General features: G+C 45.4%; 1 protein-coding gene across 1 annotated transcript; it reads right to left on the minus strand.

Moving 5' to 3' along the window:
• Positions 1 to 11,049: 11,049 nt before the first annotated feature.
• Positions 11,050 to 19,345, minus strand: mtpap (mitochondrial poly(A) polymerase). Its single transcript, XM_068747896.1, has 9 exons — positions 19,165 to 19,345; positions 18,476 to 18,642; positions 18,117 to 18,350; positions 17,783 to 18,007; positions 17,086 to 17,297; positions 15,792 to 16,018; positions 14,118 to 14,210; positions 13,953 to 14,026; positions 11,050 to 11,933 (listed from the first exon to the last, which is right to left on the minus strand). Exons 1-9 carry the CDS (start codon positions 19,343 to 19,345, stop codon positions 11,547 to 11,549), a joined length of 1,800 nt encoding a protein of 599 aa, XP_068603997.1. The 3' UTR covers positions 11,050 to 11,546.
• Positions 19,346 to 19,597: the final 252 nt, after the last annotated feature.

Genomic DNA, 19,597 nt, shown 5'->3' on the forward strand with positions numbered 1-19,597 from the left:
TACAGTAACAAAAGGCATCCGTCATAATTACAGCTCCGTGTTTTAAGTCTACGCCCACATGCTGCTTGTTTGTAGCGGGAAGAAATTCCATTTGTCATGTCACTTTAACAGGCCACCATGCCAGCCAGAGGAGGGAGCGTGTTGTTTCGGAATGATGCAGTACTCAACTTTCTTGGAAATACACCTCCACACATTATTCACATGCAGACAGACTTTAGGGTCAAGTCCGCTTTGGCTAGCATATGCTACGTCCAGCGTCCATGTCCCCCTCCCCGTCTGTCTCTCGGTGAGCTGCCCTCAACATAACCGCCTGCTGGTACTCCTTGTTGAAGGGAAACTGATCTGCAGTACAGATAAGTTATGAAATCAGGGGAGTTTGTTGTCCCAGAGGTGGAGAGGAAATTATAGTAATAAATTGCTCTGGGACAAAGAGGGCGGAGCAACCTGTACACAGTCCTTTCCAGGGCGGCAGTCTGAAGTGCAATGTTTGGTCCAGCCTGAACATGATCCCACATAGTGTCTCTCAGGGGCACATCATCTGAATGGGGCTCTGTTTGCGACTCTGTGGGGGGTTGGACGAGGGTCAAATATTAGCAAAGATGGAGGTCAGAGGTTAATCTCAGAGGGCAGGGCGGTCACTTTCACGGGTCAGAGCTCACAGAGTCTCCAGGCCTCGGGGTCGGCCATGGTGGCGGAGACAAACCCTGAGAGTTAGTGGATTGCGTGCTTGTGCACTGATGTAAGCAGCAAATAAATCAAACAGGTCCCCCCAGAGAGAAATCTACTTTAGCACATTTTGTATGTTACATGGAAATCGAATGAGATTTCAAGGAGACTATAAGAGTAAAACAGCCTGTAAAGTCTGGCGGCGACTGAAGCCTCGCGTCACCAAAGTTCTCTCGGTAGATTTGCACGTATTCAGCGAAGTGCAGAGAGCGACACACGTAAGATGTGATTACACACAGCGGGTACGGCAACCCCTCCCTTGCAAGTACGTAACAAGCACACACGCTGCTCAACCGGCCTGGCTCCACAGATTGCTCACACATGCTACTGGCTCCTGGCTGCCCGCCACCCGCCTCCTCCTCTGACGCCCCTTCCCCAGCACAGAAAGCCCAGCAGGCAGGCTGAGTGGCTGAGGGTCTGCTGAGACAGCCAGTCTGCATGGTCGGAGCAGGCAAAGTTCACACTGGGTAACTTCGGCGTCCAAAAACAACAACGGTGGCCGTCTCCATATCCCTCACAGCGGAATAGTTCTTCAACTGCACTGCGGGTCCATGAAACGGGTCACGGGCCAGATTCTGAATGGATGCCACATGGCCAAGTGAACGGTGCGCGTCAATGCGCCCGTGTGCCTTCACAGCCTTCATTTCTGATTTGGAGCGTTAGTCCAAGATGTGCCCAGAGAGTTTTAGAGGATTTAAGTTACTCGCGTTTTGCCATTTGTCCGGAAATCTGACTCCTCATGTATTTAACTTTGCACCTTTGAAACGGTTTAAATGAACCTTTATTAGTTAGAGCTGATGATTTGCCTTTGAGAAGAAGTAAGTAAGTAAAATACAGACTCTTTTTTAAGTCCGCTTTTCTATTATCACAACTACTTTATTTATCAGTGTAAACAGGCTCATCAGCCGCCGCCACCACCATCAATGGGTGGGATTGTACAGTCTATCTTGCTGCTGATCAGGACAGACGCCATCATGCATTTTAAAGTCCAAACTGCTCTCACATATCATCGGAGATAATTTACGTTATAAAAACTTTAGCCACGACTCTCTAGCAATTGAAGGGGGAGCAGCAAAGTGTAGAAGATAGGCTGCCCCGATAAAGCTCCAGAGTAAAATAAAAAAAGGAAAAGCGAAGTCGTTATCGTTCTAACATCCTTAAAGGAAAGCCATTCTCATCCCAACGTTTCTGTTTCATCAAAACTCCGTGGCTATCCTTTAGCATCTTTGGTCAGAATGCAAAACATTTCAGCCACAAAGCATTTGTAGCATAAAACGTTTTGGTGAGGACAACATAAATAATATGAATGCATTCATTATAATAGTGTTTTTATTTTATCTTATTTTATTTAAAAGCAGATGCAGTTTTTCCCCCTCTGATTCATTGTAGCCAGCGGTCAGTATAAGCGTGCAGTCATGGGTGTTTCCTGTTTACTAAACGGCTCTTGTTTTTTTGGGATATTGCTTTTCACCAAAGCAACCCCCCCCGACGTCTTGTGCGAGCTGTTGATTTTGACCGCTGAGAGGCAGACAGCGGTCTCACCTCCTTGTGTCTTGAGTTCAAGGAGAGGATACAAGCTGACCGCCCAGAGAACCTACTGCACCCCCCCCCCCCCTCTTCCTGACAGGACTATCTTTAGTCTTACTCTCAGCTATTCCTTGATCTGCGTGCTCTCTTCCAGTCCTTGAGCTCGTCCTTCACTGCCCACTTGATTCTTTTCTGACTGTCGTCTCATTCTCTATCCCCTCCTCTCTTTCTCCGGTTGTATGTGGTCAGAGAATTTGCTCGTCAACCTTCTACTCCGGGAGGTTGTGTTAAATCTCTGGATTTCCTCATTTTGCCAGACGAAAACAGGGAACGCTCTTGAACAATTCCCATATTTCTTCCTTCCTTCTTCCTCCGGCACACACCCTTGTTTTCATTTGGAGCGCAAGGGCTGGAGCTGGCCAGACAGCAAGGGGGTGGGGGGGTTCCATGTAACCAAAACCTGGTGCTTGAAGTCATACTCCATCGTTCTCTGCTAATAGCTCATTACAAAGCAGCAGCCGCACGTTTTCCTGACTACAGAGGACGGAGACGATGACAGACTGTCGCCATGTTGTTGTAACATGAGGATCCTCTATTTCTACTGTATATCAATCCACCTACAAGACATGTGCGGTTTCATTTGGCAGCTTATGACAAGGACAAACAGGAACTAGAGCAGCGCACAATGCTGATTTCTGCTTTTAGGTGGCGTTACAATACAATCAGAGAGAGGAGATCGATCGATAGATAGATAGATAGATAGATAGACAGATAGAAGGATATCTTTTCTCTAGCTTTGTGAACAGGAACCATGACCGTCTGCTCTCAGTATCCAACATATCAAAGTATTAGCATAATTTCTATTTCAAGTTGAAGGGACCTAAATGTTTCTCCACTCCTCGACAAAACTTCAAAGGCCTCCAGTCTCTGCTCTTTTTTTTTTATAACCCAGCCTTTTCTCCAGCAGTGCGACAAAGAGATCAGAAGCCAAACCAGGGACAGCAGGCCAGGAAGTCAGACGCCGATCCCACAGATCACGCAGATGATGATTTGGCGAGTCAACTGTCTGACGGAGGGGGACGGGTAACGTGGACGCTGAGTCCTTTTGTGGGATGGAGAGAATTACGTCTACATACATTTTTACGTAACGGCATTCATTATTGTCTCGGGAATGGGGAGCCAATTAAAACGAATGACTCAGTTGAGATTCAGCGCATCATGCGAGACGTGATGGACAAACATTTTCTAAATGAGTGAGATAATGAGCAGGGGTCATATGGGTTAGGATAAATATTCTTAGTAGTAGTAGTAGTAGTAATAATTTTATTTCAGTCAAAATAAAGAAATAAAGAAATGAAATGAAATGAAACAATGACTGATGATGAATATATTTATTAGATAGAATGTTAGGGTACAAGTACAGTCACACAGTAGCATGTGTTACAGTACAAATACAGTCAAACATCCTGTCTAAGAGGAGCATTTCAAAAAAGCCCTTGCGGTCTTGTTTCCGTTGAAAGTCCTTAGTACATAAATCATCGACATTTAACAATACAAATTTCACAATAAAAAATAAAAATAAAACCAATATTAAATTACTCAATTGATGCAAAATAACAATAAAAGGTATTGGCTGAAGTGAAACAATTATTAATGCCAAACCCTTATTACAGCTTGATTATGAATGAAAGCACCAAACTTACAGCATGTTTAAAAATAAATACATTTTAGTTATATGCCCATTTCTTTAGTTGATTATGGTCCAATCAATCAGTGTAATGTAATAAAAACACAAAAAACAAAATAAGCACCTGTGGTCCTCTTGGCCTCTTTGGCACAAGGAGGAATGCAGCACTTATCCCTCCATCACCTCTCGCCATTTCATCGTTATCTTTCCATCATTTTCCCGTCACTGGCCTCAGCGAGTGCTGCGTTCGCTTTCACTGGCAGGCAGCAGCCGCTTCCAATCTCCAAGCTAATATTACACCCCACACTTTTTGCTCATTTGCCTCAGCGCTCAGGACGGAGGCGAGAGTGGAAAACCCCACAGCCGTAAGCTAACTTCACTCGCTGTGCTGCCTCATTCCAAATGAAAGGCATGTGTGGAATGTCATGCCAGACCTGTGAGAAGACGATGGAGGATACAGGAGAGGAGTCGACCATCACGTCTCCCCCCCCCCCCCCCCCCACCCCCCAGTGAGGGCAGAGAAGAATAAAGGTATTATAGAGGCTCAAGCCGGGCTGCCCTGAATGCCTATTTAATAAAAAGAAAATAAATATTGGCTTCTCCACAAGTTAACCTACCTTGCTGATGGAGAATTGAAACCTGCTGTTGAAGTGTGTGGCTTCTGGCCCATGTGCCCCCCCCCCCCGCCCCCTCCACCCATGCCTGCTACCTAAACACAGCGGAGGAAGGCACGCCCTGCCCTCAGCTCCAACAGTCTGTCTCAGAAATAGAGCCCACAACCAATTTATGGCTCCTGACTCTCAGTCTTATCAAAGAACGTTTTAATAAACAGCCTCAGAAGCAGCCCCCCCACACACACACCCATCCTTGCAAGATGAAGGATAATGAAATACGATAGGAAGAGTAATCTATTTGGGATGTTCCATTTTTTTTTTTTTAAATAAGCAAAATATATTTTTTTCTGCTGCTGAAAACGAGGTCTCAGCAGACTCCAACATCCAGAGACGAACCTCCTATCTGGATCCGCCTGAGCTGAATGCCGACCAGCCGTCCCCGTTAAAATCCTTTTGGGGCTTCCTCTGAAACACAACGCAGCTTTTGTTACAGTATTAGTATTTGAGGGCAGATTTTTGCGGAGAGCGGCCTCTGTCCAGGAAGGCAGCATCGTGCGCTTGGCCTCTTCCTCTCCTCTCTGCTCTATTATCCCAGACAGGGCTATCCTGTTACCAAAATGAATCCCTTTAGAGGAAAGCCCTGTCTCTCCTGGGCCCCCAGTCAGCCTCCGGTACGCTCTCTTATACTTCTGCTCTAATCTCTGCCCGTCTTCTTTTCTACTTGCTAATTATTTCCAGCCCTTTTTTTTTGGTTCATTTCTGCTCAAAGACTCCGATACGCAACATCTCAGCCAGCCCCCCCCCCCCCCCCCTCTGGATAGACGACAGGGTGAAGTCCAAGCAGAAGTCTTCCTGGCCAAAACGTGTTTAGACATGCAAAGCCTCAACATATCTTAAAGCCACAGGCTGAAGTGATCAGTAATGGGGTGTTTAGTAGCACTGCTGGGCATGAAAGCCCTGGGGGGGTGGGGGGGTGGGGGGGTGGGGGGGTGGGGGGGTCCCTCATGACCTTTTTGATTTGACCCAACATCTCTGCTTGATGGGAGCATATGAGGTTGAGAAATGCATGTGAGTGGCTGGTGCTATTATGAAGGCAGCAGCACGTGGAGCGAAATGTTTCAGCACAGCGATATTACAACCATATTTATGGGCTTACAGTAATAATACTGAGCGCATTAAACACTGAGCGATTCATTGCTGAGGCATAATCTTTAAAGAGCAACGCTCCTGCACTGGGCTTTCTGAACTGTTTGTTATTTCAAGGCAACTTAAGCCTCACCAAGGAATTAAAACGCGCAATTCATCTTCCAAAAAAGAAAAACTGTTTCAGCATTCAACAGCTGATAATCCGTTAAAAAGGGCGACATCAATGTCTCCTCCAACAGTAGCATTCAGTCGCTGCACTATTAGCGCTCTATTAGCACAGTAACTTAAAGTTATTAAACATAATGTAATGAGTCTGTGAGATTTTCATTACCGTACCTTGATGAAAGCATTATAAACATAAAGTTCGACCTCGACACCAGAGGGCTTTATTAAGTTTAGAATCTTGCTCTCTGTGTGGATCATGACTGTGAAACCAGCGAGGCGATTATTTTTTGGGCCATCTCGAGCTACAAATCATCAGAAAGAAAGCGGATTTATCGGGAGGGAAACACAGGCCGATCAGATTATTAGCCAATCATGTCATCAGTCTCCCTCGTACAGTAAGTGGGCCGTTACAGACGCTCCTTAATGAGCCTCGCCACATTCCACTGGCTGCAATAAGACCATGTCGCTGCCCTGCGAGCCTGAGCCTCATTAACCACACTGTGAACTTGCACAGGAAGTCGATAGGCGGGGGTTTATTATGCAAGAGGAACCAGAGCCGGTTTAATTGGAGCCAACAAGGAAGGTGGTGTGGAAGAGGGGGGGGGGGGGGGGGGGGGGTAAACTGCGTTTCATCTCTGCCTGTTCTACTATTCTCCCTGATGTTGAGGAAATCCGAGGTGGCGGTGAAGCGAGAGAGACGTATTGAAAAAATCCTGCAAAAATAGGATAATACTCCTGAGGATGACTTTATGTTTGTTCCCTCTGTCTCATTCCTGCACAACTAACCTCAATCCCGTTGTGCCGATGGCAGGCATCAGGAGAGGTTTGAGACGGGGGGGGGGGCAGAAGCATGCTTGGGAGATATTTTAAGATGTTTTTTTTAAGAATTTGGGTTGATTCTAAGTTTGGATGACTGATATTTATCCAGCCTCTCACTGTGGATTTTTCATGTTAGAGTGCAAATGGTGATAAAAGATCTTTTAGCTGCACAGATATTAGATGTTGAGCTATAGTTCACTGGGACGGTTACAGTCATAGTACGTGTTTGATATCAGAGACACCAGAAGTTGCTGTTTTCTTTGGGTTAAAACACTTTTTTGATCGCCCTCGCTTTTGATGCACACTCTGGATGAGTTTGTGTGTCGTTGTGGGGGGTGTTACACAACACCGAGTTCCGTGGATTACACACAACACTGATCTGTGTGTCTGCCAGCAGAGCCGTCCCAAGCGCACGCTGAAAAACAGAGTTGCCTTTGTGGCCTCCACCCTCACATCCACGTCCTGGACTGAGCCCACTAAGTTCCGCGTGCACGCATCCATCCTTCTCCTGCAGCTTCAGCGTCGCACTTATAATATAATAATGATGAATTAAAGCAAGAAAGCAGCTAAAAGAAAGTCAATAGTCAAACGTTTAAATGCAGAAGACAAAGACCAGGATTTAAACATTTATACTCTGCAAACATAAACATTTATTTTGCAGTTTCAACAGGAAATTATGTGACAAAAATCCTGAAAATGACATTCGATGATTTCACTGTAAAAATATTCGCGTTAATGCTGATAGTTACATTATTTTCAAATTAATTTTACATGAAAATATTCGCTAAAGGTTAAACTTCAAAGAACATGTCACTCAAAATGAAAAGCTCCGCCGTTATCTGCTCACCATCATGAGCCAATGGAAGTCATGGGTTTGTGCAGCGATGAGCCAACAACGTTCCTCTCTGACCAATCAGAGGTCTGCTATACTGTCACATTTTTTAAACCTCATTGAAAGTGATGCCAATTCAATAGTGAGACATCTCAAACCATTTCGGAACCCGAGGGCTGCTGGAGAATTTCATTACGCTTAATTTAATTTACGCTTCCGAATCTTATCAAACATAACTTAATTTTTGTCGGCACTAATTCACGAAAGAACGATGAAAAGAAATTATCCGTGGCATTGTTTTTTTTACTTTCCTTTAAATCCCCAGAAGTTCTTTTGACAGTTTTATGATTTTGCGTTGTGAACTAATGTCTGGGAAGCCATGAAAAAGGCGCCATTCCATCCTATCTATTGGTCACAGTTCGTTCAGCCTGGAAGCCTTCCCTCCGTGGACCCCGACCACCCTGTCGCTGTGGCCCTGGATGGAGCAGCAACTAAAAAAATGATGTCAAACGTAGCTTCAAGAGGAGCGTGGCACTTTGAGTTTCTCTGCTACACTACATTTATTTTCCGTCTGTCTCATTTCATGTCCGTCACTCCTTCTGACGCTCTGATCTCCAGTTTGTATTTACTGGAAAACAGCGAGGCGGAGAAAGAAAAACGCTCCAGCATCTCAGGAATTCGCCAACCACCTACCTACAAGTGACATCTGAAATTAATCGTGCATGGGGGAGTTTGAGGGAGGAAAATGTTTCCATATAGAAGTGAAATGCATGGAGGTCACAGTCTGCACCGCACGAGCAATGACGCTGAAGGAAAACAATCTTTTACGCCAAGGAGGAATGAAATTCTGCGGCTTTGATTGGAAAAATAATAGAAAAAGGAGCCCCGAGTTTCTGATTGCAAATACAGAGTCTCTGAATTGTATCTTCAAATGATTTCCTGGAATGAATGCCATTATGTCTAAATGGATGGAAAGCAAAGGAGCCCAGAGAGGAGAGTCTGACCTGGAGCGACGTGGAGGCGCACGCCGCACATATAACACATGCACAACCGCCGTTTGAGTGCTGCCACACGGTTCAGTGAGTCAGCGACACAATTTATCACATCTCCAAAGTGGAGCGAACCACTTAATAATTGCCACTGGGATATAAAATTTAGGGCAGCTCTTGAAAATTGATGGATGGTGATGGAAAATTAAACGTGTCACTTTAATGCTGAGTCATACAAAAACATATTTCATATAGAATCAGTTCCACCCAAAGCTGTGGATAATCTCTGACCAATGCAACAGAGGGACGGTGAACACAAACTAGTGCATGTTCATGTCCATCAGATTGTGCATCTGGCCACCCCAGGTCTGTTCAGCGAGGGGGGGGAGCGCAGGCTGGCACTAACATGGGGGGAGGCGCTTCCTCTGCTGATCAGGTCGTCTCTGGCTGTGGAGCAAATTACGGTCTTATAGAACAGGAAGGAGAAATGTGGCTCATGAGTATGAGGACAGGGAGTGTTAGTGATCAACCCCCCCCCAATAATATTTCACAAATCTAAAACATTCTGAGAAATTTTCCTGATGAAGATTCCTGGAAATATTGGACATTGCAATATAAATCCAAAGCAGGGCCTTTTTTAAAGTTCCTTTTTTAATTATAAGTCTGAAGTTCTGTTTAAATCAGCAGCCTCGCTGCTGTCAGTCTGCCCCGGGGCAGCTGTGGCTACAGTCGTAGCTTCACCAGCACCAAGTACGGAGTGAATGAATAATGCACAATGTAAAGCGTCTTTGAGGTGCTATATAAAACCAACGCATTTTATTATTATTATTATTATGACTTCAAACAATGTTGCAGGAACAATACGTGGAACTGCTTCTGCGATGATGTTTTCCACACTGCTATCAGGTATTTGTGGAGTCAGTGGAGAGACGGAGGAGAGGCGGGGGCGATCGGATGGCTTGATGAAACAAGCTCCAACCGACACGAGTTCCACATCAAACATCTGGAGCTTCTCCGCGAACGTTAATCTATGAAAGTGGCTCAAGACTCTAACAGGGGGCACTGAACTGCAGCTGCAAGCCATGATCTTTTTCCCTTTCTGGTTGTTTTTCCACCCCCCCCCCCCCCCCCCCCAACATGTTTCCTCTACTCCCTCCCTGTTTTTCAAACCCTCAAACCACCTTTTCGCATTCTTTCAGGCTCTGAAGGCACATTAGGAGCCGAGGAAAAGACAACAACATAAACTTCGGCTATCACCCTCAGGACTTCCCGAGAGACGATCAATCCATCGAGGACTTTCCGTCCGTTTTCTTTAATAAATCAGAGCCTGAGGTGTTGCTGCCTGTAAATACCCCGGAGGAGGGTCACCGCCACACAGGTTATCCAAACACAACCTCGGCCTCTTTGCAGACTTCCCTCGGAGATGGTCACATAAAACCTTAATGCTGCTAACGTTGGCAAATATGAACCTCGACGTTGACTCGGGGCGACCTTTTGGAAAGTGGCTACCGTTTCTAGCTATGCCAGTAATTACCCACTAAAGTGTTCAATAAATGGAGCGAGTGCGAATCAGACGATCCACAGCACTGACATCTCACGCCTAGAAATGAACTCTGCAATCCCCATTTCATCACATTCTCCTGATTGATTTCTCCACCCACCACGCTTTCATAACGGGCTCCTCCGCAAAGACAGAAGCGCTTCAGGGAAACACACACATAAAAGAAACACGGCCTCCCTGGGCGAAGCGGGAAAAGGGAAGCGGCAGAAAGGGGAGCGCAGCGAATTTGAAAGAACTGTATGCTCGGAGAATTGAGGCTGTCAAGTTGAAAACCACAGGTGGCGTGCCTCACCTCTTCCTTCCCATCCATGCCGTGCCCCCCCCCCCCCCCCCCCCCCATGGTAACGTGTGGAGGAGGCAGTTTAAAGTCTATTCTCTCGCCCTCCTGACCTCCCAAAGCAATGAGTGGAATAACAGCTGCAGGCTGCACACTCCTCACTGTCCCACGGACTCCAAACACACACACACACACACACACAATCAGGAACACTCATAGGAAGTGAACCTGCACACGAACTCTTAACACGCGCACCCTAATGGCTTTTGTCTTTCCTCTATCTTACACGCACACACACACACACCAACCTGCGTGGTGGGGCATTTTTTCTTATTATCATCTCCAGTCTGGAGCACGGTTTCTAACAAAGTCACCTCAGCCTGGGAACTGAATTAAGATGAGTCCAGAAGGCCGGTCAACCAGTGGGCGTTTCAGGAGGTCGATTCATTCTGCAGACGCCACAGAACTGGCCGACGGACGACCAAACTGATGTGGGCTGCTTGCTGAACACATGCTCGCACCATTACGTCGCTGCTTTAGATCATTTGCTGCCAAGAAAAAACGTTTAACTGTATGTGGCATTTGAGAAAATACTGTTATATTGGTTATGAATGCAAGTACAGGCATTCAAGGGTGATCCTATGCATATTAAGAGCATGTAAAATATTTAATAACATCGATGAATGAGCACATTGTAATTGTTTATTTAAACTCATTTTCAGTTTCAGTAATATTTATTGTAAGTCAGTGAATTAGAGAAAAAGATGGGCTAATTATAATAGATGTGTTCGATAAATTTACTGAAGTTTATGAAAACAAACTTCTCTCTTATATTTTTCTCTCCACTCCCTTTAACCACAGCATTATTTTTCTTTATTTGCTACGTTCAGTCATTTCTCTTATGTCTGATACCATTCTAAAACCTGCCAGGCTTGAGATGTCAAAAAAAAAAACACAAACCGTTTTCCACATTATGTATTCAATAAAAAAAGAATGGATCCACTGTGATGTTATTGGTGAAAATCTCCACATACAGACTTAATTCACACGAACCTTTGAATCCATAATCTTAATTCCTACATGAGCGAGATTTACAGAGGAATCCTCAGTACTGGCAACAAGAGAAAAAGCCATCAGTCCCATGAAGGCCTCAGGGACGCCCTCATGTGTCTGTGCTTGGAACTACAGCGCAGCAGCGGCTCCTCATTTAATCGTGTCCGACGGTGAAGGAGACGCGTCCGAGTTTGTTGTACTCTGAGGCTCGTCTTCCTTTGGCTTCAGAGATTCCAGCAGGCTCTTAATCCTCTCATTGGTCACTTCCCTTCTCCGTTTCTTGCGACTTGTGACCCCTACGACCTTGGAAGGCAGGAGGAGGGCAGCGACCCCCCAAGGTTGGGGTTCCTGGCCTCCATGACGACCACCTTTGGGCGTGTTGAAGCCATTCTGCTGGATCATCTGGGAGCTCTCCTGACACAAAGCCACAAAGCGGTCCATCTGCGCCACGTTGACGTTCTTGCTGACATTCAGTTTGGTTTCAAACGGGTTCTGGATGTACAGCGGCGATGAGTCGTGCTTATTCTGCTCTGCGCCCTGTGAGAAATGGAGGGCAACAATGCCGGCAGGTGAAAACACAACCTTAAAACAGCAGCTGCCACGAGCGCAGCCCTGCATGTACAGTACATGTCACGGTCCGGCTAGCTCATTGGTCACGGTTCTAGCACCGGTGCTGTATGTGGGGCACTTAAAACTGACTGGAACCCCTCTCCACGGGACACGGACATGGCTCTGGAAGACATTTGGATTTAGTCGAGAAAACTGACAAATAAGTCTTTAAAAGGTAATGAAAAATGATGAGAAAAGGTTGAGCTGATAAGAAAACACCGCGATGGAATGCCAAAATGTCAGCAGGGAAAAGCACACGTGTGTGATGTGAACATCTGTCTGGCAGTCATGGGTCGCACATGAATCACCAATTTGTAGGGTCACACAGAAGTCAAGAACCGTCTACAGCACTTTGCGTGAACTATCCGGCCTGAAGCTGGACATTAAAGATGAGGGCGGGACAAAAGACGGCGACGCAAAGGCATCGGTCAAAGGAGGCGGAACGAAGCGGAGAACCGCAGCACAGTTAAAGTAGATTTATGGCAGCTGCCCCCGCTGGTGAAAGTCTGCAGTCACGGGTCACGGCCACAGCTCCACGAAGGCTTCCGCTGCTTTGTCAAACTTGATATTAGTCTCACATATTCAGCTGCAGTGAGTGTCTCCTATTCCCAGAGGCACCAATCTGTTTATCGACAATACGTCTAAGACCCGAAGGGAGCAGACGATGAAGAGGATATGAATTGTTTCACAGAAAAGGACAATCAGCTGTGAATACCGTCCCCGATATTGCCTTTCAGATACAATGTGATAATATGTGAAATAAATTTACAATCCTCCAGGCTCAATTTCATGAATAAAAACTTTAAGTTACACCTAATGTTCAGTCCCACAGATGGAAAAACAAAACAAAAAGCAGAAGTCGAACAAAAGCGGTCGTTTACACCTCCAGCTTCCTATTTGGGACCCAGCTCATGGACGGCGGTCCCGGTGGGCCTGGCATCGATCACATAAGACGAGGACAGATGTCATGTCTGTGTGTGGGACGGTGCCATCCAACAAACAGCGTCTTAATTAGGAGCAGATTTCTCTGCTGTGGTTTTGGTCAAAAGGAAGTTGTAAAGAGTACTTGAAGCTTTTTGTGTGTGTGCGTGATCTGGTTTCATAAAGATTGGAAATCATCCAAGTAACAGGATGGCCTCGCGCATTGTTGAGCTGATTAGTGATCAGGACCCCAAAGATTGGTCACATCTTAGAAAGCTTGCAATCAAGTCGTTGACATTTCTGCACTGACATTATTTATCCAAAAATGTCACCCAATATGCAGATGTCCAATTTATTATCTCAGTTAAAATAATCGTGTGGTTTTTTTTTTTAAATTACCAGAAATGCACTATAACAAATTGATGGATTTAGATGGAACATAGAAGTGTTGAGCGTAGCTAAGAAGAACTCATTAAATGTTGGGATTCAGATGACAGGGTGAAATCAGGATTTTGTTGCGTTTCCTTTTTGGACATTTAGGGTGCTTTCACACTGCCGCTGTTTGCTCCCTTTTAAAACTGACCAGAGTTCCTTTCCTCAGATAATCTGCTCTGTTTGGGCTGGTGTGAAAGCGCATCCGGACTCTGGAGAGGATCAAAAAAGTCCGGTAGAGGAAGTACAGCGTGCACTCCAAGCTGCTCTGCAGGGGAAGCTCAGTTACCAAAAAAGTCTGCCATCAAGTCATTTGAATGAGCTCAGTGTTTCCTTGTTCTATGCTTGAATCTGCAATAATGGATTTGTTTTGCTTGCAGCAGTTATTTATTGGGAAATGTGTTTCATTCTACCTGAACAAAAGCAGACGAGTCACTCCTTTAGAACTCTCTCTGATCCTGACCGTTCCCGCTTCTAGGCACCAAATATTCAGCCGGTCTTTACTTTTACCTGCTATAAGAGCAGTGAGACCGGACTAGAGGACAAATGCAGGATAATTATGAGGCTACTTCACATACGAATATTTATACATACCTTCCTGATATTTACGGACATCTTACAGAACGCGAAGCTGGAATAGAAGTCGAAGAAGTCACGTAGCAGATGCTCTGATAAAAAAAGCCAGGAAAGGGAAGTTAACAGACAGACCGGCGTCGATCACACCGAGTAACTGACCTCCGACCCCGACCCTGAGCTCACCGATCGTTTCCGTGTTGCTCTGGAGTTGGATCTTGCTGAAGTCAGTGACGAACGTGCAGTCATTCCCATCAATCACGCTGTGGTCAGAGGGACCTTGTGGGAAGAGGATGGGGATACAGATGACTGCCTTAACAGGCCTATGATGGCAATAAACAAAACACAGACAGATGAATTGTGTGTGTGTGTGTGTTTATGGGGAGGAGACAGAGGCCAGCAGGCACATGTACAGGTGTGCAGGAAGGCGGTCACAGAAAGCAGCACGGATCATGTCCTTGTTCGGCTGGCGTACTTCTGCAGCGATGCCCTTGTTACTTCACCACGATGAGGATGGTGGTGTGTGTGTGTGTGTGTGTGTGTGTGTGCGTCTGGAGGAGGGGGGGGGTCATTGACCTTCCCTTCTTTATTGCCCTGTAAGCACTCTGTGTGTTAGAGTCTGTGCCAGACTGGGCTGGAGTGGGGTTGGGGGGGTTGTGGATTGCTTTTGGAAGGCAATTATCAGGTAGCCAAGGTGACAGAGAATAGGCAGAGATGGAGGAGCTGCAGTCGTGATTTCATTATAGATTTCTAGGAGCTAAAAGGGAGAGACGCGCCCTGATGTCATCGACAGAGCCGAAGGGAAGCCGCCAGGTTTGTGGGACTGGTGTCGACACACCTGGGTCATACCTGGCACTCAAACGATGCCGTTTGTTACAGTTTGACCGACTCAGCTTTGGTGCTCTGCGGTGGTGTTTTCACGCCACCTTGTAAAACATGTTTAGTTTTTTTTGGAACTATGACGGAGCTGATAACGAAAGAAAGGTAGACGCCAGGCAGCAGATGGTCAAATGTGCCGAGACGGGCTCATAATGAAGGTGTCATGAACAAAACAGGAAGAGAAACAGAAAAAACAGACTTTGGATCATTATTCTTCAGACTTTGTTCTTTATATTGAATTATTGGACAATTTTACCCATAAAAAAAAAAGAAATCAGAATGTTCATGATAAACCGTAAATTCTTATTCAGAATCAATGATGGAAAAATATTTGTGTGTGAACTGGGTAAGATTTTCTTCCCCCCATCTTTCCAGGTAAAGAGAGACAATCGTCTTTCACAGTATTAAATCCCATTTCATGGAGCGAGAGAAAAGACTTCCAGCCACGTGCAGACTTATTTCTTGTCTTTTGAAGAAGTTAAATGAATTTAAAACCCTCCAATACACAGCTATTGTATCAATAAATAAAGAAAATCATACCTATGTAAATGAGCCAGCAGGGCCTTCATTGGATCAGGGTAAGCTCACCATCAGGCTGCTTTACACTTATCTCACGTAGACATATCCTCACCCATAAGATAATGAACACCTTTTAATTCCTTTCCTGCTTGAGTACCTAAGAATTAAAACCATACTGATCCTCAGAGTGAAGCTCACCAGAGAGACGACACCTTTCACACCCAAGTTAAAACGGTTTCATGACTGGAATAAACCATTTCAAAAATCCTCACCGCCACAGTTCAGGCCTAATAGCATGGCTCAGATACAGAGCAGAGCCTGTGTACTTTTATCTCATCCCGATAAACGGAGGTACTTTATCATGCAGAGTGACACTGTGCTGTGAGGAAAGCTGATATGTGACATGTGCCGCTCGGCTTCTGTAAGGAGTAAAGCTTCTCTGGAGAGGAGACGCGGTGGTACCTGCCAGGTCCTTCAGGTGGTCCAGAGTGGGGATGATGGCAGGTTTCCTCCTCTGCAGGAAGAACAGCACCATGAGGGTGAGGGCGAAATTGGTGATCCAGGCTCCGGGGATGCTGCTGGTGATGCCGTGGGTTCGAGCCCAGCAGCGCACCGTGAACACGAGGAGACGCACCCGAGGGTCCAGCCCAGAGTACAGGTAGAGCAGCTCCGTGCTCTTGATCGCCACCCTGTGGAGAACATGCATCGTTACTACTGCTGTCGCACAACGCGCCACGTTGAAGATGTTTGATTTCAGCATTAGTGGTAACATCCATCCATCTATTGTCACACACATGCATGCACACACACACACACACACACACACACACACACACGGACAATTTAGTGTAACCAATTCACCCAAGTTGTTGGGAGGAAGCCGGAGAACCGACGCAGAGCCGGAGAGAACGTGCAAACTCCTCACAGAAACGCCGCAAGGTGGATTCGAACCTGTGACCTTCTAGCTGTGAGACGACAGTGCTCACCACTGTGCCACCATGCTGCCCATTTAAAAAAATATACTGATACAACATTTGCTCTACTCTAAATTACAGGCCTGTAATAGAATGTCTGCAGCGTGTCTTAAACCGTGTTTCAATGGAATTGCTTTAAAAAAGAAAAACAAAAGCAAATTTGAGATTGAAAAACATATTTGATCCCCCCCACACGTCACTCCAGACTTCGGAAAGCAAAACAGTGATGTGAAAGAATCAGTGAAACTAAAATCGGACCAAAACCGTCACTAAAGAGCAGCTTCCAGCCCGTGAAACACTCCATTGCGTGTTTTCTTTATCTGTAATACGCAAACACGAGAAAGGAAAAGTGCTTCAAAAGCCTCAGAGCACAAGAAAAGTCCCACTTACATCCGCCCACAGCGGGCAGCTGAAATCCACTTTCTTAGAAACTGCAGTGCGGTTGGTGTGTGTGTGTCCGTTAGCAGGTGTGTTACACCATCAGCAGCGAACACAGGCTGGAGGGGGGAGAAGTGAAACAAACTACCCACGCCCCCACCCTTGTGTGCAGTTTCACAGTGGCAGCGTGGAACTGAACCGCCGTAGCACTTCCTGCAGGAGCCGCGCTCCGTTTGGGGCTTTTGCAACGCAAGCATGACAAAATCTAGCCGACGTTTCAGGGCCATCATTCTGAAACTGACCACTGCCAACCAGAGAAATGACTCACAGCAGCTCACGCTGTTTCTATATCAGAAGTAGGCCATCTCTTACGTGAGGCATGAGCACAAGGTGAGTACCGGTACCTGTTACTGACTGTGAGGTCACACTGAAAACCAGAGGGCTGGTGGGAGAACCGGAGCAGCGGACATCGAGCGTTAAGGATCTTTTGCACCCCAATACATCCAGGCATAAACTGATCGACGCACTCCGTGATGACAGAGAGGATCTGCTGGGTGACGGTCCGCTCTGAGGTGGCGCTCTTCATGTTGTACTCCAGGAACAGACCCGGTTTTAACTGCAAATGCAAAGTTCAGAAATGATTAAATCACCCGGTCATTTGTTACTGAGTCAACTCGTTTCTTTACAGCGTTTCATTTCGGCTTCCAAATTCCCCAAAGCATTATTCAATCAGAATACTGTGGACTCCCAACAGCTCATAATGGAACAAAAATAAATAAATACTTTGTTAGATTGGACAACTATCATTGATTGATGTTTGGAATGTAAATTCTGCTTACTGTACTTTAAACTATTTATCTTATAAGGAAGCAGAAACAACAAACGACTGGAAACTCAGTGCCTCATTCAGGAATCAGAAACGATATGAAAGTACTGGACATAAGTAATCCGAAGTATTGATCAAATCAAACCATCACATGCATAGGACTGGGGATCCAACTCACCATCTAAATAATAATTTAACTGCAGATTATATATACATAAATAAATAACAGTGATCAAATGTCTTACTAAAGGAAAAACCCAAACTGCCCGAGTTACCATGTTTTTTTCTCGTCCACTGATGTTATCCAGGTCCAGTATCATATCAAGGTCACAGCCCAGCTTTCCAAAGCCATTGACCGTTGAGCCAAACGGTTGGATGGTGCATTCTGGGAAAAAAGCAGCAGCAACGTCCTGGACCAGCGAGCAGGTGAGGAAACGCAAGCGAATACTCGCCTCTGTCAGCTCATAGGCTTCTGTCAGAGAGGTCATCTGCTGGTCTATCTAAGGGGAAAGAACGGACGGGTCACGGCTCACTCTTTCTTTGAGTGTCTCTCAGATAGAATTCATGCGGATTTATCTGGAATCCGAGCCACTTCGGTGCTACGCTTACATTTTCCAGTCCTGATAGTCTTTGTACGAGCTCTTTGATGTGAACACTGGTTTGTGGCTGCAGCTGTTGATTTGACAGTCGCATCGATACGTTTGCCGCACTGAGATTCTTCAGCAACAGCAGTCGAGATTTAAAAGGCATTATTGGTTTAGTGCTCATGTCGGGGACAGCTGCCTCTTCCAATAACGATGCAACACTTTTCCTGTCGGCAAATTCCACAACAGCATAGATCCCCTGGTGAAGAACAATCGTAAAAACTATTTAATGATCAAACTGAATCCTAGCATAAGACATTTGTATAAATCTTTCATGCCGGGAAAACTGCTTAGATTTCAGATGAACGTGTGCAATATACATACGTAGCTTTCATAAAAGAAGTATTTGTTGACATTTCCATGTTGTAATAAATGTTTGAGGAACGTTTTCTCATTGATTCTGGACTTTAAGTTGAAGAGAACGGATCTCTTTGCCTGTTCTTGTCTCTCCACTTGGACAGCAAACAGAGATTTGCGTAAAGTCGCTTTATCTGAGGGCAAGAAGAAGCAGAGCAGCAGTCAGTAATGCAGCTCGGCCTCCGGGGGAGACGTTCACTTCCTGACTGCTCTTCCACATTCAGAAGTAATAGTCACACAAATGTGTCATAATTAGCTGTAGAAGGCTTCAACACGATTTGTAATAAGCGTGGTCTTATTGGATCCTAACAAGCCACCGCCAGATTTCATTCAAACTCGTAACAACTTTATAAGTGTAGCTTACTTTAAAGATAATACAGAAATGCCCACAAATCACACCCACAATACAGCAAGGCTCATTAACTCAGACACAACTCTTCAGTTCATCTTAAATATCACAAAAGCATAAAAAATTTATAATACAGTACTATCTTAAATGTCAGGATCAATCTTATATATATATGAATTTGTAGACAGATTACAATCCCGAATTATAATACGTTTCTCATTTTATATTACAGTTTGCGTTAAATCCAAGAGTGTAATAAATAGCGCTCCCATTAGCACGCGAAACTAACTTGGTTTGATACACGAACCCGTTTCGTCATTCTGAAGTGCTCGGGCTTGAGCAAAGACAACGCCTGTTCCAACACGTCTGTGAAGATAAGACTCGATCTTCTGGAGGCACGTCGCCAGGCTGCCCTTTCCTCTCATGTGTAGCTTACAACCTGCAATGGAGGACGCCATTGCTCTTTGGAAAGAAGACGCAATGCGCATGCGCACAACATTCTCTAGTCTACGGCAACAAGCAGGTACCAAATGTGCAAAACGTAACTTTTCTATCGTGTCACTGGTCGCTAATAAATTAAAGTTATACACAATGTTTATATTGAGTTTATCATATTATTCCAAGTGGAGTTAAACTAAATTGTATTTATATCGCTATTACGTGAAATACCAAACGATTGTGTGGGATACGATAGCAAAGCAAAGCCCCTGAAATGTACTTTTGCTGGCCTTTGACGTCAC

Source organism: Brachionichthys hirsutus, chromosome 14, assembly GCF_040956055.1.
Source record: "Brachionichthys hirsutus isolate HB-005 chromosome 14, CSIRO-AGI_Bhir_v1, whole genome shotgun sequence".
In the NCBI taxonomy this organism is placed as follows: domain Eukaryota; kingdom Metazoa; phylum Chordata; class Actinopteri; order Lophiiformes; family Brachionichthyidae; genus Brachionichthys; species Brachionichthys hirsutus.

Bases quoted from the DNA above. Each gene is read 5' to 3' on its own strand.
- mtpap (XM_068747896.1), bottom strand. From the start codon at position 19,345: ATGCGCATTGCGTCTTCTTTCCAAAGAGCAATGGCGTCCTCCATTGCA. The intron at 18,643-19,164 runs GTTCGTGTATCA...TCTTGCCCTCAG, and splicing joins ACTTCAGAATGACGAAACGG to ATAAAGCGACTTTACGCAAA. The intron at 11,934-13,952 runs GTATGTATAAAT...CATTTCTCACAG, and splicing joins TGTCCGTAAATATCAGGAAG to GGCGCAGAGCAGAATAAGCA.